At 33.9% G+C, this 24,478-nt stretch overlaps 1 protein-coding gene across 5 annotated transcripts in view; it reads left to right on the top strand.

Moving 5' to 3' along the window:
• Positions 1–24,478, top strand: part of EPHA7 (EPH receptor A7) — a 171,837-nt gene that overhangs the window by 132,418 nt on the left and 14,941 nt on the right. The window contains exons 6-13 of one of the 5 annotated variants that reach the window (XM_043591954.1): positions 7,212–7,336; positions 10,005–10,173; positions 15,528–15,636; positions 16,278–16,333; positions 20,278–20,391; positions 21,495–21,680; positions 22,269–22,330; positions 23,762–23,971. In XM_043591954.1, the coding sequence (XP_043447889.1) occupies positions 7,212–7,336; positions 10,005–10,173; positions 15,528–15,636; positions 16,278–16,333; positions 20,278–20,391; positions 21,495–21,680; positions 22,269–22,330; positions 23,762–23,971 (1,031 nt within the window). Of the gene's footprint in view, positions 1–7,211; positions 7,337–10,004; positions 10,189–15,527; positions 15,637–16,277; positions 16,334–18,962; positions 19,789–20,265; positions 20,392–21,494; positions 21,681–22,268; positions 22,331–23,761; positions 23,972–24,478 lie in introns of those variants that run through there. The other 4 variants (XM_043591953.1, XM_043591952.1, XM_043591951.1 and 1 more) reach the window with 4 other exon arrangements.

The following is a 24,478-nucleotide window of genomic DNA, read 5'->3' as shown; positions in this document are numbered from 1 at the left end:
AATCTGCCCCTTCCTGATTGCATTCTATTTAATTTCTGAAACCCAGCTTCTTCACGAATGAAATAGAACCTACCTAGTTCACAGAGTTTTGGTAGGGAAGAAAGAAGGTTATACACATATATTATTATATAAGGAAGATTATTTATGTGACCACTGCAAACTGTAAGGATTTGTAGAAATGCCACAATGCCCTGCAGATAGTAAATGGCAAACAAATATGTGTTGAATAGAACTGAACTACAGGCGGTCCCTATTTACAATGGTTTGACTTACAATGTTTTGACTTCCCTTTTTTTTAACTTTACAGAGGTACAAAAGTGAGACATACTTACTAGAAACTGTACTCCAATTTTTGAATTTTGATCTTTTCCTCTCTTGTGATACTGGTCAGCGGCCCCCCGCTGAAGCTCCCATTCAGTCATGCGACCACAAGGGTGAACAACTGCTATGCTTACAACCATTCTGTTTTTCACTTTCAGTATAGTGTTAACTAAATTATATGAGATACTCAGTAGTTGATTATAGGCTAGGCTTTGTGTTAGATGATTTTGCTCAAGTGTAGGCTAGTACAAGTGTTCTGAGCACATTTAAGGTAGGGTGAGCTAAGCTATGATGTTTGGTAGGTTACGTGTATTTAGTGCATTTTCAACTTACAATATTTTCAAGTTAGATGGATAAAATGTCTGACTCAATATCAAGGACTCTTTAACCTTTCTGAATTGTTATATTAGGTCATCATTTACTTACTCCTTTGTAGGTGTGACTGGTCTGAATGATACAGCTAGTTCTGGGAAGCTGCCTAATATATACCTACCGTTTATATAATATTTTATTTTATTTATATGAAGAATTACAATTCCACTGTAATTATATGAAAATTCAAATGCACCAGGAATTACAAATTAACCCTTCATCAGTTAACATTTTAGAGGTTTGCAGGAGTCCCAATATGTGTTTAGGACCAATAGCCACAGTAGCTTTCTACACAGCCGTTTCCCTTAAAGCATTTTACATAGAGATTTTGCCAAGAAGTGCTAATTCCCATGGTAATTAATTAAACATGCAAACAATTGGTTGTTAATCATCTGATGATAACAGAGAAAAAATTTTATTCTCAGCAAGATTTTTTGTCAGATCATTTTTACAAAGATGCTGTGACTCTTGCTTCAAAAAACAAGGCCATTCTTAGTTGTTCAAATAGTGGAGTAGTGACTTTTGTTGTTCCTGTTATGCGCTTTATCATCCTACTAAAAATGTATTGACTTGACTTACAGATCTACCTGACTTGGATACCAATCCAGATGCTTTCTTTTCCTGTGCTGTCAATTCAACATCAAATTCACTTATTCGCAGAACTTTTAGATCTTATTTTTAGCTCTTAGTCAAGTTGTCTTTTTAATAATTGTTTTGAAATATGTTTAGAAATCCATTCTATGATGTATCTTTTATTTGTGATATTGTATATTTTACATTTCAAATAAAACATCACCATCCTAATTGGTGTGTTGAATAAGATAGCAATGCAATTTATGTAATTTAATTTTGAAAAAGATTAGCTTATTTTTTTCAACTACTTACAGACTTTATATTTGTTTTAGTCATAGATCATGCTTCTATCCAACCAAAAGTAATTTGACAGACATCTATTGCAAATGGATTGTTTGTAATTGCTGCAGACTCAATTGCCCCTAGTCCCTGTGCTTTTTCTTTCACATAAAATTTTATATTTACTGCTCACAATATTATTAGTGACTCTATTTTTTTTCTGAGCCAGGAAGAAATTGAAGTTTAGTGAAATCACATGTTAGAATTTTTTATGTATTCTAACATACCCTAAAAGTGGAATTGATACGTTACATGATACTCCACAGAATCATATATACTTGTGGCCTAGTGTTTGTTATTGAAATAAATTTCTCTATATTTTTATATGTTTGTCCTACAGTGTAAAAATGAAACATCTGTGAGGAAGAGTGAAAAAGCTAAAAGTTGTGTTATAAAATACTAAGCTCCTAATAATACACATATTTGTTATTTCAAGGGATTGTTAAGAATGAATTCCATACTGGATAGCAACAAAGCATTAAGTAAAGACTATTATTCTATTGCCAGATATGCATTTGACTGTGTTCTAAAAATATCTTCATTTTCACTTTTTGTATTTACCTAATGGAAATCTAACAAAAGTAAGTAGATTTAACAACTTGAGATGAATGGTAAAAGGTCATTTCATGCTTATTGACCCATCCTACCTCATTGTATTGTTTAGAAATACAAATATTATTTTTTCACCCACCCTTCTTAAAGTTTTTCTTTTTCTTTTTTTTAATGTTTATTTATTTCTGAGAGAGAGATTGAGAGCGTGAGTGGGAGAGGGGCAGAGAAAGAGGGAGACACAGAATCCGAAGCAGACTCCAGACTCTGAACTGTCAGCACAGAGCCCGATACAGGGATCGAACCCACAAACTGCAGGATCATGACCTGAGCTGATGTCAGATACTCAACTGACTGAGCCACCCAGGCGCCCCAATTTCACCCACCCTTCTTTATTGAAATTCATTGAGAACATTTAAGTATAGTAAAAATAATTTTTAGTACAAATAAATTACTTTTTAAATTCAAAATCAAATTCACTAGCTTCATTGAAGTCCTACCACACACACACACACACACACACACACACACACACACACACGTTTCTTCCAAATGTATATTGGAGTTTTTTTTTCTATAAGACATTGCATTTTGAGTCCTAATTAAGATAAAAATTCCTTGACTCTATGCTATTTCAACATAAAGTCTGATAGATCACATTATTAAACTATCCTACCACTAACCTTTATTCATAGACTTCATTAAAATTCTAGTAAGTCTATTTATATATTTTTAATATGTGTATTAGTTTTCTATGGCTACTATAAAAACTACCACAAAAAACCTTAAAGCAACACCCATTCATTATTTTCTAGTTCTGTGGGTCAGAAGTCTGGGTGCAATGGGGCTCAGCTGGGTTCTCGATTGCCAGCTTCCCTGGCTGAAATCAGGTCATTAGCTGGGCTGTACTCTTATCTGGAGTTCCAGTGAAGATCCACTTCCAAGTTCATCCATGTTGTTATCAGAATTCAGAGCTTTTGAACTGGTGGAATTGTGGCCTCCATTTCCCTTCCTATGTGAACCAGGGTCAGTCTTTGATCCATAAGTCTGCCTCCATATTTTCTCATATTTCTCCTGTGGCTCCTCCAGCAATGGGAAGTTGATTTTCTTTCATGTTTCAAATCTCTCTGACTCCTCCTTCTGCGGCATCTCTCTGACCCTGGCTGGAGAAATTCCTCTGCTCCTAAGGGCTGATGTGATTAGATTAGGCCCCCTGGCAAGGATCCAGAATAATATCTTTATCGTGAGGTCTGTAACCTTAATTACATCTGCAGTGTCCCTTTTGCCATGTAATTGCATATTCACATGTTCCAGAAATTAGAATATGGACATCTTTAGAGTGCCATTTGCCTATTATACAATGTTTTTAAATTGTCTTTTCCCCCCTTTCATGCTGGAAAATTTTTCCATGCATATAGGTAAATTTAATATTTTAGTGGAAAAAATGGAGCCCTTATGAATATTTTTCCCCTTGTAATTTAACTATGTTTGTTGTACTTGAATTTTAATTAGGCATTGATTAAGATCAAAAATCATGCACAAGGGCATGAAGCTCAAAATCTGTAAAATGTTGATTGGTTCACGTCTGTACATAAACCTACCATTCTTACTGATTATTTTTAAATTCAAAGCCTTTGGGCACCTGGGTGGCTCAGTCGGCTGGACGTCCAACTTTGGCTCAGGTCATGATCTCACAGTTTGTGATTTCAAGCCCTGCATCGGGCTCTATGCTGACAGCTCAGAGCCTGGAGCCTGCTTCAGATTTAGTGTCTCCCTCTCTCTCTGCCCCTCTCTCATTCACTCTGTGTCTCTGTCTCTCTCTCTCTTCCTCAAAAATAAATAAACATTAAAAAATAAATAAATAAATAATAAATTCAAAGCCTTACACTAATAACTGCAGCCCACAGATTTTGCCTTTTGGCCTGTTATTAGACTTTTGATTTCCTTTTGCATCAACTTTATCAACTTTGTTCTTCTGTTGTTGAGATTTTCCATTTGAACCTCAGAAAGCATTTTCTGAATTTCCTAAGATTGTCTTTCACTGTCAATTGTACGGACTCCATATGTGTCCCCCGTAAGTCCTGAGACTTTTTAGGGGCAAAGAAAAGTTTCTTCAGTTGAAATTAATTTTTATATTTTAGAATTGCTAGAAACTTAGGTGAGATATGAATCTGTTAATCATTTGTTAGAAACCCTATTAACAATTCATATGTAGAAGCTCCCTTCTTTGTAGTATTTGTTTGCCCATATTTTCCAATTTAATAAATTTACTATTGTTGGTTACTATTTATTAGCTTCTCATCAATTCCAATTACAATAGATTTTGTTTCACTTTGCTAATTACAAAAATATAATTTAAATGTCATCACACCTAATTGGGTCTTAAGTATGTATATAATTTAGTTGCATACATTTCTTTCCAAAATGAACTTCAGACTGTAGTTAATTGGATATTTTGGTGTAAGAGTGAGTGTATTAGTGAAATTGTTACAATGTGATTAATTTAGATCAAACATAGTAATCCTAGTAATCATTGTGTTTTAAGATTAAAGAGCCTGATGTCATTTCAATTTTACTTTTACATATAACTTTGTCTGAAAATAGTGATCCTGTTAGAATCTGACTAGCTTAGAGATGGTTTTGTTTATGAGCTGTAAATCTTTATGCCTAAAATATTGAAACTCAAGGGAAAATATTATCAATTCTCCTGTACCAAAATGTTGTACTTGAAGGACGTAAGACAGACAAAGATATTTCCTATCATGCAATTTATCTATTCTCAAGGGCCATGTGCTAATACTTCTAGCTCTGACCCTCTTAAATGTGTGACTCGATATAGTATCAGCAAGGGACACATTTTTAAAAAGGAAATGTACAGAAAATCAGGAGTATAGTCATTCACAGATGACTCCATGCACAAAAGACGGAAAATACATTGTAGTACAGTTGCTTTTAATGCTGTGATAAAAATACTATATATTACAAATGTATTTTTGACATCTCCCCCCCATCCTCAGTTACCATAAATTTATTGGTAAAAGTTCTTTTCCAGGATGAAATAATGAATATAATTTTAATGTGTAACCTGCAGAAATCAAATCTCATTCTATACTTAGATATTGCTGTGACATGTCAGAAACTAAATGAGGCACATCTATATCCCCCATGTCTCCTCCATTTTTTGAGGAATTCGGTGTCTCTTCGCCTTACTATTTAGGATACAAACTAAGCAAAATGTGCTACAGTTTGCTTGACATTGAAAATCACATTCAGCTATCTGTGTTGTTTGAAAAGGACCTAGATGGCATCTCCTAGCTCTGTGCCTGTTTTCCACTACATGTATTTCCAAATGGCACACGTCATATCCTAAACCCTGATCAGAGGCTGGCAGCCTTACTGACTAATTCCGTGTTACTGACTATTGTAGTATTCTTACCTGTGCTCCATTCTATTTTATACTAAAGTTTACATACAGATTTTTCGGAATGATCTTAAGTAAATTAGGTTATTGGAAATTTTTTGCTAAGTAGATTTGCACCTCAAAATTCGTTGGGGTTTGTGTTTCCCCGGGCTATAGCTTGCGGAAGCAGCCTCTCGAACATCCCAGGCGGCTGAAAATATGCTAAGCATGTTCTGGATGGATAGACAAATCACTTTAGAAACAAATTCTTCTTTACTGCATATATTCAGGTTTTAAAAGTCATGGCAAAAATAAGAGTTCTTATTAGAAATTTGTTTCATTGGAAACATATCAGAAACGCATTTAGTCTGTAAACACAGTCTGTTGAGTACTTCAGCTGCATCGCCCTAAAGGGAGAGTTGTTCCACTTAATCTGCCCTAGTTATGCTTCTGTTAGTAATCTGAGAGGAAATGGGAATCATGCATCATCCATGTGCTTCCCTCAAAATCGCCAAGCCGGAAAGAAGTGAAAAATGTGTTTCCTAGACATTGATACAAGAAAATATTAAGAAGTAGAAGAAACAAAATGAAGTCAAAGGGATAAACATCAGAAGCCTGCTTAAACAGCCCTGGCCCCGTATAATTGCTTTTCTGTCAGCAAGATTATTAACAATTTTAGACATCTGAAAATTAAATTAACAGCCTGAAAATATTTTACAGAATGAGATAGAGCATGATACATGAAACATAATGACCCCACTGAAATTCAGCCAAGCCAGTGCAGCTACTCATTTAGACAGAGGAGACAACTAGTTAATCATCACCGAGCAAATTAGACAGAGCAAATTAGTTTGCTACATTCCACAGTGTTAGCTACCAAAAAGAGTATATGCCACTAATTAGAATGAAAGGGCTCTAAGCATATTATTATCTATATAGAAAGAGAGAGCAAAACCATGGTTTGAATTACTTCTATCAAAGCTTGAAACCTAGGTTACGTACGTAGAAATTACATGTGCAAGCGTCTGCGTGTGTGTATGTTCACCCACGTATTGAAGTGGCGGCAGCTTTAGCGTTCTCCTGCATCTTGACCTAATGAAGTGTAAAAAATTTTTCCCAAGGTTAATTGGAATTCTTTGGGAATACACACACGCACACACACACACACACACACACACAGTTAAAACATAAAAACATTTCTAAAAGCTGCTGTCCCTTTAATTGAACACTGAAGTAGCCATTTGTATTCCACAATATTAAAGTACTTTTTTCTTTTAAAAAGTGTATTGCCATTGCATGTGAAGTAAATATTTGGACTTAGTTTATCACTGGAGATTAATCTGAAATCATATTTTGTAGCCTTAATTAGCATTCATTTGCTTAATTGTCATTCTCAGCCCCATCATTTCCATTTTTCACTAACTTGAACAATGCTATCTTCTGCTGTTTGCACTTTAATTTAAATTTCTATTAAGGTTTATGAACAGTAATAAGGTCCTATTTGAATATTCATTAGCTTCTGAATTGTGAGCTATGAAAAGGTGCTTTCTTTTACCTTAATGAAACTGGCACAGCATGGGACTGATCGGTTGTGACATTTGATTTGAGGCATCCAGTGAATTTTCTCATTGTTTATTGACATGTCTTGTCCAAACAGCTCCCTCGCAAGTGAGCGGAGTGATGAAGGAAAGGGTGCTGCAGCGGAGTGTGGAACTTTCCTGGCAAGAGCCCGAGCATCCCAATGGAGTCATCACAGAATATGAAATCAAGTATTACGAGAAAGTAAGTGCTAAGAGCAGCCGAAATGTGCAGCCAATGTGTCTCGTGTCGTCCTACTGCAGTGTAGACTAAACTTGGTCATTATGCCAACTGTTTGGAGCTATTTGGAAATTTGTAGTGAATTTTAGCCATTTTTAATGACCATCTTCCTGCATCTAGGGTTCATCATTATAATGACGATTTCTGTGTATTAAGTACCTGTGTTACACAAAGGAAAATATTCCACTGGCAGTATATTTGTTCAATTTTTGATACATAATTAGCTGCAGGATGTTTTAGTACCACAGAAACCACACAGCCCAATGCATTTTTTTTCAAAAAACAGTTCTTTTAGGATCTCTAGGCCCTTAATGATTTCTTATGTCTATGGATTTCTTAAGTACATGGTTTCAGTGATAATGATGGTGGCCTCAAGTAATTTAGTAATTTGAAAACATACAAATATTTTCTGTAATAAATAATGTAGTTTCTCCAAACTGCAGAACCAAATGATGATATTCCACTCCCTTTAATTCCTCCTGGAATTTATTCCACATGTGTTATACTAATCATGTCAACCACTTCTTCGCACTCCCTTCTCCATGAAAAATAGGATGGCTGAAACCCAAGCACTGCCCTTTAATCTCTCCAAAATGGCTGAGTTTTAGTAGCGATCTAACTGAGTGGTATGAGTGGATCTATTTCTGACCCATCTGAAGGGGGCTGGGCACCCTTTTCACAAATTATTACCTAGGCTCCACCTCATAGAAAGACCTGGTTCAAGGTTTGAAGCACAGAAACTATTATTGTTACTAATATTACTATTAGTAATTAATAATTATTAATATTAGCAATTATTAGTAATATCAATATACTATTAATTCAGTGTTACTTACTGACTTAAATAAGTTGGCTAAAATGCCATGGTACGCATAACCGTTTTAGCCATTTAGACAGAATTCCAAAATAGGATCCTAAAGGCTTTGGAAAAACTTGGGGGCTGAACTGACTTTATTGAATAATTTAAATGCATACAGTGCATTGGCAATAGATATATTTTTCCCTTTGAAGAAAATATAGCTTAAGATTAGTTTCAATGTTCAGATTAAGTTTACAGTATTTTTGCTTATTATTTTCATTATGCATTCATGACTTCCATGGCCAAACTGACATTTTAAATACCTTATTTTTGTACCAGGGAATACATTTTTTACCCCATCAAATGTGTTTCTGAGGGAATCATTGTTTTTAACGTTCGTTTTGTTATATCTGTTTTCCAGTAAACACTAACAGTTGTATTCTCTCCTGAAATTTCATCAGATTTCAAAAGCAGTAAAGTACATTTTAAAAATATGTTAGGTGGTAAATGAAAGTAAAGTTTCTCACAATGCGACAAAATATTTTGCAAATCCTTCCTTGGGGGCAAATTTGTTCAAATAGTTTCTCTTCTATTTTTCATGACAAAAACGGACTGTATCTACATTTGCTGAACTTACATATTAGGCAATTATTACAACAGAATAATAGTATTGCATTGTAACGTATGTAAGCATGTGATCTCTATATGTCATTGTGTCATCTAATATCAGTTATGCCTAGTTCTTCTATTTGAGATAAATATATATTTATAATACCAACAGTCATTTTTATAAATGATTATAATTAAGACAATCACAAATCAGCCTCACTGAATATAGTGTACATTTATTTATACTTTTGCAAATATCAGTGTAAAGGCAAATAAAACAACCAGACTGACATTTTCAGATTTCAATGAATAGTTTTATTGTAAACAACTATTTATTATAGAACAAATAAGAAACTGTATAAAATTGTATATTTTGATGGCTAGTTTTTATAGCTTTTTAAATAAAAAGCCCATTAGAGTCATATCAATTAAGCTTTAATTTTTTTTCATTTGATGAAAGTTTTGATGGAGTTTTTATATTCTTGAATTTTTATACTCCTTTCATTCTTAACTTATCATATATAGTATGTAAAGACATTTTTAAACTCTGCAAGCCTCAGTTTTCATATCTGGAAAATGAGGAACTTGAACTGAGAGATGTTTAAAATATTATCAAACCATAAATTTTATAATACTTTAACTTTTATACTGATAGTTTTAATTTAAAATATTCCATTAAGTACTATTTTGTAAAAGTTTTATTCAGTGAGAAATGTAGTTTTTAATGAAAGCAATTGATATGTCAGTATGGTGGTGGTATGCATTAAATTTCTTGAGTTAATAGCTTTCTTCATTTTTCACACATGGCCTTTTGCTTGCTAAATAACATTCAGGAAAAATATTAAAAGAACTACATTATGAAGGGAAGACCTCTACTAACCCATAGATTTTATAAGTGTACCCAGGTTTTGGTCAATAGGACTTTTGATTATATTTATGGCTAAATAGTTCTTGCCACTGTGCCCTCTACCAACAAAGTAAAAGCTCAAAAACATATAAATGGTCTAACAAAATTATTTCTCTTTGAAACTTATAGAACAAAGGCATGTGTTCACATTTACATTTTATATTATCTCAGAAACAACTCAATGTTACAATATTCCACAGGGCACAATGTAGCCTTTATAAAAACAATGCAGTAAATTGAAATAAATTGCAAGAATTGCCTGTCAAATTGCCTGGTTGCAATTACAATTAAATATTCCCTGAATATATTGTTTCTAGGATCAAAGGGAACGGACCTATTCGACAGTAAAAACCAAGTCCACTTCAGCTTCCATTAATAACCTGAAGCCAGGAACAGTGTATGTTTTCCAGATTCGGGCTTTTACTGCTGCTGGTTATGGAAATTACAGCCCCAGACTTGATGTTGCTACACTAGAGGAAGCTACAGGTAAAATGTTTGAAGGTAATTACCACCTTTGGTTTGGATTCTTACTCTCTATACCTCTGTCATATTTTTTCCAATATTGAGGGTGATGATTTGGTTCAAGATTATTTTTATATTTAAAGGTGAATATATGTGCATAAATATGTCCTTTGTAAAGGTTAGACAGAATAACGATTGAAAATTCAATGTTTTGTTTCTCAGTGTTAGAATTTTGTAATTTATATTAGTCTCTTTAATACATACTGGGTTTATTTGGAAAAGATGACGTTAGAAATAGAAACAGCACTTGTTCAATTGGGTATTGACACAAGCTGTTTTTGTAGAATCCAAAGCAGTATTATTCTGGTTGTGTCAGTCAAAGGTGCTCCTTCACAGAAACCCCCAAATGAAGCCAGGATATACACAGGATGGGCCAGAGAAAGATGCATCTATAAAAATACGTGTTAATTTAAGCTCCTTGCCTGTTAGCAATGATTTCAAAAATTGCAGTTGAGAAAGAAGATCTTAGAAACTGTATTTATTGTTATTTTTATCATCTCTTTTCATCTCTTATAAATGCTTCAAGCATACTAAAGAATATATTCAAACTATATGCGAAATATTAATAATTAAAATGAATATCTCTGTATCAACCACTGATCTTAAAAACACAACATCACCAGTATCTTGAATTATCATTGTTTTGCTTTATAATTCAGCAGAAGATAACAAAAATGCATGTGTAGGCAGATGTATGTTGAAATGCATGTCCAGAGTGCAAGTTCAGAACAGCTCGAGTACTGGTCTGGTTGTTTCTCACTTAGCTGAGATCTTGGAGTGTGTTTCTGTCTTTTGGAGTTCTTGATTTCTCCCGATGTTACTGTTCAGGCACAGGGTTCCCCCAACTGTTACCTTCTCATCTCCTTGCCAGTGTAGTGTTCCCACAAGGATCTCTCTCTCTATTTTTTAAAAGTCTACTTATTTATTTTGAGAGAGAGACAGAGAGAATGCACGTGCACTTGTAGGAGGGCCAGAGAGAGAGAGGGAAAGAATCCCAAACAGGCTCCGCACTGTCAGCACAGAGCCCAACACAGGGCACGAATCAACCGTGAGGTCATGACCTGAGCCAAAATCAAGAGTCAGATGCTTGACTGGATGAGCTGCCCAGGTGCCCCTCTCACAATATTCTAAACAACGATGAGCTAAAAAAACATTATGTGATTTTTCTTTCCTCAATTTCTAATAAAAAGTTTTTAAGTAAATTAAATCAGTACAATTTCGATCAATTATTTTGACTTCAGGAAAATATTTTTAAACAGCTTTTAAAAGGCAAATTGACAAATATTCTTTGATTAATGAATGTTTGTTAGGTTTGCTAACAGTATTCTTTTTCCAAAATATTTTGTTATATTTTTAAATTAACCAGTAACTCTCAGAACCTCAAATAATGAAACATACATTATAATAAATTTGAAATACAAATCATTTATATAGAATTATAGATACAAAAGTATCAGTTGGGAAAATGTCATATAATTTTGTGTGACAAGCTTAATGCCATTATTCTTTATTACCTTTTTAAAATGGAGTATCTAAGATTAAAAATGAGAATATCTAAATTCAACGGCCACAAAACCTCAAAGCATTTTAAGATTTCAACATTTAAACATATAAGTGGTCTTGTACTAAATGTTCTAGTAGTTTTCAACTTAGACTGATTTCATGATATTACTTTGTAATTTCTTTTTTTTTAATTTTTTTTTAAATTTTTCTTAACGTTTATTTATTTTTGAGACAGAGAGAGACAGAGCATGAATGGGGGAGGATCAGAGAGGGAGACACAGAATCAGAAACAGGCTCCAGGCTCTGAGCGGTCAGCACAGAGCCCGACGCGGGGCTCGAACTCACGGACCGCGATATCATGACCTGAGCTGAAGTCGGCCGCTTAACCGACTGAGCCACCCAGGCGCCCCACTTTGTAATTTCTAATATAATAAAACACTATTTATGAATAGTTTAATCTTAAATTAGAAATATTAATTTGTTATCTCACATCCACCTAATCATTCTTTATCAGTTAAACCTCTCATTTTGAAAGCTCAAAATGAATACGTGCATTGTGCTGACTTCATAATAGGAAAATCTTGGGACAAACTATTTTATATTGAGTGCTGAGGTTCATAGATATTATTTTCATTATTTAAAAAATGAAGTAAATACGATGAAGTAGTAGAACCTGAATGATCATATGAAATGAATGTTAAAACTGGATTTTTGTGTTTGAGAGAATTTGCAATTTTTATCATCAGAATATTTTCTCCCACTAGAATGTAAAGTTGATGAAAGAGTTATCCATATCTCTTTTCCTTACTATTGTCTTGCCAGTGTCTATCATTAGTGCTTGACACATAGAAGGCACTCAGCAAATAAGCAAGGAATGAATACCTTGTGGTCATCAGCATAGAACAGATTATCACTATCCGTCAGTGCTCGTAGACACATGCCTGGTTTCTCATCTTAGTTCTTCCATGGCCAGTTGTGAGACTTTGCATGAGCACCTTCCCAGACCCTAATTCTGGGATAGTAGCACCTAACTCATAGGGTTTTATGAATATTACCCAAGTTAATGTATACAGAGTACACACAGAAAGTCTCAAGTCAGTTTTTATTTATTTAGCACAGCCATTCTCCAGCTTTTGTTCTATTAAAAAACATATTGAAGGGTGCATGGATGGCTCAGATAGGTAAGCATCCAACTCGATCTTGGCTCAGGTCTTGATCTCAGGTTTGTGAGTTCAAGCCCTGCGTTGGGCTCCCTCCACTCTGGGCATGAAGCCTACTTAAAAAAAAAAAATACACACACACACACACACACACACAGAGATATATTGAGGATCTCCAAAGACATTTTGATTATTTGGATTATATCTATCGATATTCACCATTAGAAATTAAAACAGAAATTTTTAATAAAACACACAAACACACATTTCATTAGCCATCAGAGTAATGTTTTTGTCACATGTCATGTAACTTCTGCAAAACTCAGCTGTGCACCTGTGAGCACATGAGAGTGAAAAAGGCAAATAACATCGTATCACATTAAATAGTTTTGACCCTGCAAATCAAACTCTTGAGGCACTCTTAGGTGTACAGACCATCCTTTGAGAACTGCTGATTTGGCACAAGGTGCTGAGGTATGAATTAAGGATGCACAGAGACATATGACACAGTAATGCTCTGTTTAAAGTTTAGTGAAAGACAGAAACTTATATGCAAATACTGCCATACAGTTCAGCACTGGTGGAATGCACGGCTCAATCCTATCAGAGTGCTAGGAAACAGTGATTCACTATGCTTGGAAGGAGGGCAAAAGAGATGCCGTCAAAGAGGTCACTGGAGCAGTGTTTGAATAGAGAAATTAAAGAGATTATTCTATTGCATATATATCCTAAAATCCCTGTCTATTCAGAGTCAATACTGATGTTTTTACAATTTTGAAACCATGGTGTGGTGATTGTGACACTTACAAATTACTTTAAATTTTTATTACCCATGAAATAGATGAAAATATTAACCATAAATGTTGACTGTGGAAAGATTAAAGTGTGACCCTGACTATCTAGAAAAACGTATAAATATTCACAAATTCTAATCATCATTCAGTTTTCTCATTGGAGTTTTCTTTCTGAAGCTAAGGCAGAGCTGAGCCTAAGACAAGCAAAGAATTAGACCCAGGGGCACATGGATTGGATGGAAACAATTTCTACACATACGTGTATAATTTTTTCCTCCCTCATGAACAGAACTACTATATATATATATATATATAGAGAGAGAGAGAGAGAGAGAGAGAGAGGAGAGAGAAAGATAAAATTGTTTTTTTTAAAACCCAAATGAAAAACAATACTTCAAGTCTTTTCTTTGTTGAATAATAATAGGCTGCAATTCAGAAATCAAAGTCTAAAAGTTGTTTTCTTTTTCTTCTTCCTCCCGCCCCCACTTTGTTTAATTCCCTCAGGGAGTAAATCAGCAGGTGCTGAGTTAGGAAGTCTGTATACACCTTTGTTTGGAAACCATTACACCAGACCTACCTCGCTGTTTTTCAATCTAAGATCTATGTACAGTTAGCATAGGTATACAAAATTAAGAAATGAGTTGTCAAAGGGAAAATATAGATAAAACAGAGAAAAGCCAATCAGAAAAAACTTTACGCAGCCTATTGTGGCAAAACCTACTCTGCCTACGTATGATTTACCGCTCTGGAGACTCAGTCCCTTGCCACCACCAAGAAAGAGGAGTATTTTCCATCCTACCTCATATTAAAGATTGCAGCTGTTGACTGTTTCAGCAATAAGCAAACTATATTATCCTGACATTATATGTTAAATGGCATTTTGCAACTGGATCATTCATTGGAATATACATTTTGTTGTTTTTGTATTCCTTTGTTTTATCAAGTCTGTAATAGTATTAGAAATATAATACTCTGGGGAAAATATGACAATTACGAATTCTCGTATAAGTAAAACTTTACTAATTTGGAAAAATGGAAGTGAGAAGGCCTTGTGACTTGAAGAATCGGAATCAGTCTGTTTTGAAGGACATGGAAACACACACTGTTCCCAAAGAGACTCTCAGAAAGGTCCGGCTGGGCTTGCCTTAAGAGGCATACAAGAATCACAGCATTGCACAGGAGGTTTTTGCAATTAGATAATACTAAACTGTTTTTTTAAAGTACTCGTGCAATGTTTGCTCTTTCATAAATAGCCTACCTCCTCTGTAATCTTAAATTCTCAAATGTGTATATTGCATACTTTGTCAAATTAGAACAAATGATTCTGCTCATCTTTTTCCTAAATTATGATAGATTATAAATCCATGATGATTTTCTATGATTCCATGATGATTTTTATTTTATATTGATGATATGAGAGATAAAGCACTTTTCTGCTTTGGAAAATGCAGAGTATATGTTTTGTTTCCTTTTTACATATGAGAAAAAGACACACAGAGATCAAATACTTTGCTGGGGAAAAAATGGAGATTTAATACAACTGTACATCAAAGATCTCTCTCTGTTGAGTTATAACTAAGTTTTCAACAACTAAGCAGGGGATAGCCATTCAATAAGGCATTTTGTGGGTGTCTTTTATAACTGAGGAATATAAAACAGATGAAAGTTTGTCCTTACCATGCCCTTAAAATGCAAAAAATAAACATTTATTGAAATCTATATCATTACAATGTAATGCATTTATTTAAGATTAGAGGTAAATTAAATAGCATAGATACCTCTTATTCATAAGATTTTGTTTACCCTCTCAAGTTCTTACATGGTATTGAGTGTTTCTGAGCCTCTTTTTCTCCGTTTACAGCAACAGCGGTCTCCAGTGAACAGAATCCCGTTATTATCATTGCTGTGGTTGCAGTGGCAGGGACCATCATTCTGGTGTTCATGGTCTTTGGCTTCATTATTGGGAGAAGGTAGAACACAGATTTGTTCTAATCTTTAACACAGAATGTATTGATTTTTTAGAATTATGTCAGCCTATTACTTACTATTTAGTGTATTAGAATGTTAGATACTAAATGCAAACATTCTTTGGGATGAGATACTAAAGGTTAATAAATTTCCATTCTCTCAAGGTCAAATACAGTGTGAGCTTAATCATTCATTGCCTTTAGTTTAAGAGCAATGAGTACTGTAAGTGCTATTGGGTGTATTTTTATTGGTTACATTCAGCTAGGTTTTCATTATAAATACAGTAGATACCTAGGGAGAAATTCACTCTCTTAGTTAATGGTTTGTGGAAACCATTTAAAATCTGCTGTTGTCGTTGTTTTTCAGAAGAAAGTACAATTATTCACTCATTGATAAATCTAAATCTGTGAAGTATGTTCCTTCTACATTGTCTCACACCAAGACTTTATATTCTGTATGTTTTTTAATCATATTAGTTACTATATTATTAATGAGTTCATAACTATGGGCAAGAAGTTTCTGCATGTTGTTTATTGCTCTAACTAGCAAGTAGTTAAGGAATTAAGGTATATTGTACTGAATTTTAAATATATAAAGTAAGATCATTGTTTGAGATCATCACAAATTTGATTTTTTTTCCTAGGCACTGTGGTTATAGCAAAGCTGACCAAGAAGGGGATGAAGAACTTTACTTTCATTGTAAGTGTTTGGCTTTTTTTTATTATTATTATTTGTACCCCAGTTAATACAGAGACCTGGTTGTTAGTATTGGCATGAATAAATTCCTAATGTATCATGCTTGAAAGTACCTAATGAACTCAAAATGTTGCTTTAAAGCATTTGAACGAGATATTTAGAATGAAAATCATATGATGTGAATTTTAAAAACAAAATATATTCAGAAATTTAATCTCTCGTAAGAAATTTTAGTATAACTGCAGGATATTTAGCTGCTTTTATGTCACAGTTTTTCCTTTTGCAAACTTTGCCCAAGCGTTTCATACCATTCTAACAACAATCCATTAAATGTTGCATGGCCCATATTCTAGTGAAGGAATTCATTTAGAAGGATAGACCCTTTGTCCCACCCAATGAGTGATGCTACCATGACAGCCTAAGCTAAGGAGCCTTCTTCTCTTCAGCCACTATCTATACATTGTCTGATAGATGTTTCCCCAGATATAAATTGAATAATAGGATTGCTCCTCCAGTTTTTTCTGTGGATTTTGGTTCCCTGATTCTTAAACATTCATTTTGGAAATCACATTCAGAAGAGACCTTGGGAAACCAAAGAAAATAGATGCCCGTCTGCATTAATTTTATTCCTATTGCAATGTGGATGGCAAGTGAAAAAATGAGAGCTATGCAAATAAATGTTATTCCTTCCTCTAGCCAAGGAAAAAACCTCACAATCATATGGTTTTAGTTCTAATGATTAATGATGTTCATATCCAAGTGCATCATTTTTATTTTTAATCCTTGGAAATATTAAAAAACAATTTCACTTATTATTTTTCTTGGTAGCATAATCTTTACTAAGATTGCTCTTGGAGAAAAAAATGTTCTAATTTGCCCATGAGTTACATCTATTATTATGTTATTTATCAAATTATTATGCTAGTATCTAAGAAGATATTGTCATGTACCCATCCTAACATCACAAAAAATGTATAAACATCAATCAAGAAAATGCATGGTTTAAAGACACAAATTGGGAGCACTATTATTATCGTTACTGTGATTCTCAGTGATGAGAGTGCCACAGGCAGTTTATAGAGATACACAGAAAAAAACGGAGGGTACATTTTTTCTCTCTTTTACAACAGGAGACAATATCTTTAACACTTCCCCAACAGAAAAGAGCGAGTTGAAACTTGAATGCCTAAACTTTTACAACTAGTTTTAAATGTATGTAGAAGAGTAACATATAGTTCCTAAAATCCCCTATTCTACCCATTTGTGAACAATTTGATGACAGAATCATTTAATTTTACCTTCAACAGTTTGTCACTTTTCTTTCCTTTACTGAATACGTCTGAGACATCCCCAAATTATCAAATACATTTTAGTTTCTTTGCCTTTAACTTTTAGGTTATGCAGAAGGTAAACTGAAATGTGACTTACCTGAAACATGTTGTATAGCCGTATGCTAAATTGTCATCACTCAGTTTCAATATTTTGATGCCATTTGCTTTTTTTACATTTGACATAGAGTTTGTAATTAGAAAAAATAGAGCTGCATGTTTACTTGCTGACATAGACAAGATAAGCCTGATATATATATATGTATATATATATATAAACCGTTTTCACCTCTAGAGCAAAATATCAATGGTGGTTTTAAGTTATTTAACACTCATGAGAAATGTCAATGAGATGTTAACACACAAAAAAGCTCATTCTCTTAAATTGAGAGAAACAAGAAACCAGAATATTCAGAAATATGTCAACGTTTTCCTTATTTTAAAGCATCCGTTTTAGATGAATAATGAAAAATTGAAGTGCACTTAGCAATATCCTACCCTAGTAAATCCTTGATATTTTTGAATCACCTTCTTTACAAAGGTATCTTCTCTTGTCATCTGATGACCAGGCACTTGATTTGATTTTATAGCTGTATCTAAAATACGTAAAGTACGACTCTATGGTCACCAGCTGTTTACAAGTTGGTGTCCTTTTATTTCTTTAGTATACAGACAATTTTCTTAGGTGCTAAGACACCAGATTGAATTTTTACAGAAACATGAAAGCAACCATTTAACTAGCTTTTAGAGCACTGAATTTAATAGAATGTCCAGTCATTTGTATCAGGCGCCCTCGACTCTCCATGGCCCCGAGTGCTACATTTAAAGATATAAACACAATGGAGAAGTTTAGTGAAGCAATTCCAATTTACATTTTGTTTCCTCCTACCATTTCTTCGAACAATGTCTTTGAATCCAAGCTGGGCAGTATTTCATGTTTTTATGCCAAAATTGCTCTGGCCTGTCAAAATGTTTTATGACAGCTTGAATAAAGAACCATCAGAGACCCATTTGAGATGCAGAAGGTTACCTCCAATCTAGCTCCCTTATCACAAAACAAAAACAAAACAAAACAAAACAAAACAAAACAAAACAAAACAAAGAAAGAAAGAAAAAAGAAAGAAAGAATGGAAAGGGAGAAGATGGCTCATTCTCCATCTGCCTGCCAATCTAGGAGGTTAACCTATTGTTTTCTTCCCTTCTCTCTTTTTCTCTTCCCCCCCTCTTCCCTGTACTCCTTCTTCTCTCTTTTCTCTTTCTATCCCCTCTCTCTTTTCTTCTTGTGTTTTTTTTTTCATGTTCAGCTTTAGTAACAAATGAGCATCTGTCAGTTTTATAAACTGCAACAATAATTGTTTAAGACAATCAATTTTGGATAAACAATCAACTACAGCAGAATAAATCAAGATTTTTAAATCCCATTTTCCTTTATACATTCTGCTTCTTTTTGTTTGTTATGTGTTTATTTTTTAAATATAGTTTTAATATAATGTGATGACATAAGCACAGTTAGGCTGCAGTGTAATACATAAATATATTGTTCTCAAAATAGTAAGATTTAATGAAAAGATTGTTCAGTGGCTTTGTTAAAACAATAAAGTTTTTTTGAGGATATAGTGTAATTCTTTTTATTGCATTAATATAACCAAATATATGCCTATCTATCTTATCTTTGTCTTTAACCAAATGATTAGATTTGGAATACATTATTGTAATTGAATTTGATTTAAAGTTGACATAGCATTATCTGTTACCTGCATGCTTCTGGGTGCATTTTAAGAAGATTTTAACTTTTAAGATGATTCTATGTTGTTTGAATTTTGACTACCTTTTCTGAGGCATATTGGCTACCTCCTTCCAGAGCCTTATATTTGAAAGTTCATAGAAACCATTCCTCTTTCAAATTGCTGTCATCCACGGTTAGCAGATCCCAGGAATATTGTAAATTTTCTAACTTTACTCTGCATTTTGTACATCTGGCCTCTATTGCCCTTCAAGGTGAAGATGAAACTGTGTCTTTAGTAGATTTCTCTCTGATTCTGTGATAGTGGTCCCTCACATCTTGTACTAATTTTATGTATATGTCAACGGTGGTTGGTCTTTACAAAAATAAATCAAAAGAATAAGTAAGATGTCTAAATGTTTTTTAATATTGCTGTCAGTGTAGTAGGCTACCTGTAAATGAAATGTCTTCTTTTCCCAGTGTATTAATTTGATTGATTGACTGACTGATAGATTTACAAATGTGTTTCCAAGTCCATTACAAACCTCAATATGGCTTGAACTATGCCATGATAGCAGCGAATTTAATTAAACCTCCAGTCTGATAAGAGTCATGTCAGAGAATTTTGGTGATGTCTTTTGTTGATTTACTGGAAAAGCAATTCAGTTAGTAACCTATGAGCTGGATCCTATGTTACCTATAGAAGCTTGCAGATAATACCTATACGCCAACAGACCGAAGTAGTCTGTTAAAACTGCTGTGAATCAGGTGATGTGGAAGCAAGTTCACTGTTCCAAGGAGCACTCTGCATAATGAAATTCCTGGGCTGACTGCACAATAAGTGCTTTGCTTCATCACAGTCATGCTTTCTTACATCATTACAGTTAAATTTCCAGGCACCAAAACCTACATTGACCCTGAAACCTATGAGGACCCAAATAGAGCTGTCCATCAATTCGCCAAGGAGCTAGATGCCTCCTGTATTAAAATTGAGCGTGTGATTGGTGCAGGTAAGGCTGTTGTAGCTTCCTTGTTCAGCTGTTCCATTTAGCCAGGATCGAAAGTCATACATCATAATGACAGGCAAATAATTATACCTCAAGTATAGAACTTTTGCATTCACCTGAACTGTTGGAAGCAATGAGGCTGTACTTGTTTATGAGATCTCAAGAAAAAAAAAATGAAAAAGAAGCATGTGGCACAGAAAATCTGTATATCTTTTGTCTTCTGTTGGATTTTTAAGATATTGCTCTACAATAAGCTACTTCACAATAGTTCTGGCCTGCTGTTTAAGAAATGACTTAGTATTTTTTTTTTTAAATGAGAATGTTCCTGAATTTTGTTGGAATCTACATTTCCTCTTACTTGATTTGCCATCTTCCTGCCAGGCTTTCACCTTTTTTGATTCTTTTTTTTTTAACCTTTTTTTTTTTTTTCATGCATTTGTAGGTATTAGTCAGCCATTTAATTCCATGCAGAAAATTAAGATGTGTGACTTATATAAAAAGAATATTATTTTCTACATATACAATATATATTTTTTACATGTGAATTTATTTATTTTTTGAGAGAGACAGAGCATGAGTGGGGGAGGGGCAGAGAGGGAGGGAGAGAGAGAATCCCAAACAGGCTCCATACTTTCAGCTCAGAGCCCTATACTGGGCTTGAACTCATAAACCATGAAATCATGACCTGGGCCGAGATCAAGAGTCGGATGCTTAACCAACTGAGCCACCCAGGGACCCCTGTATACAATATATTTTCATAGTAATTATACACTTTGGATTCAACTCTCTTAGATTTAGCAGTCCTAGTGCATACAAATTTCAGACTTTGAAATCTAAAAAATACTTGCTTTTCAAACCGTAAAAGCAATAGCAATGCTTAGAATTTGCAAATGCATCCTTAGGCTTTAGCCGCCAGTGTACATTGTATCCTGTATTCAAATCTAAAGGTTGTTTCTAAAAACGTTTTTGTTAATCCAGTTAAAAAATTGTAGTTTGTGTAACAGATAGTTTAGCAAAGCTTAGAAGTGTTTTTAGTATTATGCATTTATTATGAACGAAGAAGTATTTTTGAGATTAACATACACCTGCCTGTTCTATTACTTCAGGAGAATTTGGAGAAGTCTGCAGTGGTCGTCTGAAACTTCCAGGGAAAAGAGATGTTGCAGTAGCCATAAAAACCCTCAAAGTTGGTTACACAGAAAAACAAAGGAGAGACTTTTTATGTGAAGCAAGCATCATGGGGCAGTTTGACCACCCAAATGTCGTCCATTTGGAAGGGGTGGTTACACGAGGTAGATATTGATACCTTTCATTTATCAAGTGGACTGTCAGAAATTAGTGTTATTTTGTACCTAATTAAAAACTCAAATTATGAACCTGTTGCATATTCTAAATGAAGGGTTGTTTTTCTTGGTATATAATGGACTAAATTTTTCATTTATGTTATTACCTCTGAAGAAATCAGGATAAGTGAAGGCAGGATTAGAGTTAAAGAATAAATCTGATAAACAGACAGATTGACTGATATTTTCATTTAGCTTCAATGGCCATAAAAGTGATGCACTCTAAGTTTGTACATTTTATATAAAGTGTCATTTTCTCTGAGTTTTGTTCACAAAGTAGGAGTCAGAAGAACATACTGACTTTGTTCTTTAATTTCGTTAATCATAACCATCTTCCAAACAGATATTTAATAACTGAGCTTAGCAGCAGCACTGGGACATTAGAAACACTCACAGCTCACCCATTCAGCCTTTCAGAAGAGCACCGTGTATTTTATTGAGGGTGAGAATGGGAATAAGCCTGAAGTTTAGGTTATGGCTCCTTAAGATACACTTTTTTTGATACATATATATATATATATTTTTTTTTTATTTTAGGGAAACCAGTCATGATAGTAATAGAATTCATGGAAAATGGAGCCCTAGATGCATTTCTCAGGGTAAGTAACAAAAAAATTATCCTACCATTAAATGCATTATCCATGTTACAACTATCATGTTGACTATTGTGCACAGCATAAACCATAAACATTGTAAACTTTAACAGATCAGAAAATTGCCTTTAAAAAAGCAGATTAAATTAAAGATCAGAATCCTGGTCTGGATTGAACTAGAACTTTTTGAGCACATAAGTGATAAAGTGTAGTTTGAACCTGAAACCCTTTACTCTGAATACATGGTGTAGAGTAACATTTTACTTTTCAGTACAATTATAAATTAAATACAAAAGTAATACAGAGAAGACTAAAAAGTGAGATAACCGTTCAGTAATTGGCATGATGATCCCAATTCTGCCCTGTGGAACCATTTCTGTTATATCGCTGTGTGAACACTGAGTGTAAAATAGAATTACTAACATTTTTAAAATTAATAATGTGTGATTATTTTTGTGATAATTTTAAATACATAAGCATACATATTTTTTGCTCTGAGACTTTTCACCTAAGGATATAAACACGTTAACAGTTTTCGAAATGACAAGGAGAAAGTAATCTAAAGAATAAGAGGACATGGAATGTGATCATACATAATCTGCAGTGATACACTCAACTCAAATTTATAAGAAATCAGAAGATTTAGAGAAATTTTTATTTATGTATAACTATCAACTCTTGGGAATAAAGCATCACCTGGAAAGGTTATCAACTCAAATCAATATCCTCATGCACTGTATTTATAATTCAGTTGGAGAAATCTGTGAGTTAAAAATGGGTTAGAAATATATGGTTGCCAGTCTGGTTGCAAAGAGCTCTCGATCCCATTTGCTGGCACATCTGTTTTAGAGAATCTTTGTTGCAAGTAATATTCCTACCGATAACAAAACAGGGAAAAATATAAAAAGCAAACAAAGTCAGCCAGCATCATCATTTCCTACTTCTTAGTTTCTCTTCACCTTTAATCAAAAAATGTCTCCTTTCTCTTTTTTATCACTTGGAGAAAATAAATCTTAATACATATGTTCATCCCCTTATACATTTCTAGATTACTTATATAATATTTTAGCAAGTGGAAAAACACTTAGTTGTCAAAGATAGTATTTTTGGATATTCCATTCTCTACCTTCGCCTGAAAAATCAGTGCATACTTTTGGATCTGCGTAACCTGATGCTATTTTCAAGCAATAAAAATAACATATCAATGTAAATAACTAAACAATTATCAAAAGTCTATTTTGTATTATTTGGCTGTCTGTTGAATCAACACTTGTTTTTTTTTTTTTTACAAATGTCTATATTTCACACATGTCTATATTCTATAGATAATATAATAATTCTTATACTATAGTAAATTACCAGCGTGCAGACATTTTTAATGGTAATTTTTCCCTTTGAAAGTAGAGTTAAAGGATGCTCATTCTTGTCTTCCTGTAGAAACACGACGGGCAATTTACAGTCATTCAGTTAGTAGGAATGCTGAGAGGAATTGCTGCTGGAATGAGATATTTGGCCGATATGGGATATGTTCACAGAGACCTTGCAGCTCGCAATATTCTTGTCAACAGCAATCTTGTTTGCAAAGTGTCAGATTTCGGCCTGTCCCGGGTTATAGAGGATGATCCAGAAGCTGTCTATACAACGACTGTAAGGAAAAGTCCCTTACTGCACCTCTTCATATTCCCGAGATTTTCCTACCAAGAAAGCAGGACTTAATAATACAAAGCTACACAGTGGAAAAGATGCAAATAGATCTCAGCTTTTTGTTGTTGCTGGTTTTCTTTTTTCCTTTTGGAGGAACTGTCGTTATGTTTCCACTCTACATACAGACTGAGAAGAAGTGAGATAAGAATGGCAACATGCTTCTCTTATAGCAGGATGTTCATATACATAACATTCGCTTTTATACAATAACATCTAGTTGCTAGCTCTCATAATTGTAGCAGAGAAATATAGTCCCATTTTAAATAAATAGATTTTAACAGAATATTAACTATGCTAATTCTTACAACTTTTGTGAAATTAGCAGAAAGGAAAATACATGAGGATTTAGTTGAAGTCCCCATATTTCATTCCATTTTAATAGTTATGTTGCCTAATTTGTCATTGTCTTTTGACTAGACTCATGGCCTAAGACCACCTAAGGGCCCATTA

This window comes from Prionailurus bengalensis, chromosome B2 (genome assembly GCF_016509475.1).
Source record: "Prionailurus bengalensis isolate Pbe53 chromosome B2, Fcat_Pben_1.1_paternal_pri, whole genome shotgun sequence".
Classification (NCBI taxonomy): Eukaryota; Metazoa; Chordata; class Mammalia; order Carnivora; family Felidae; genus Prionailurus; species Prionailurus bengalensis.
Note: the sequence above shows the minus strand (reverse complement) of the source record. Positions and strands in the feature narration are given on the sequence as shown.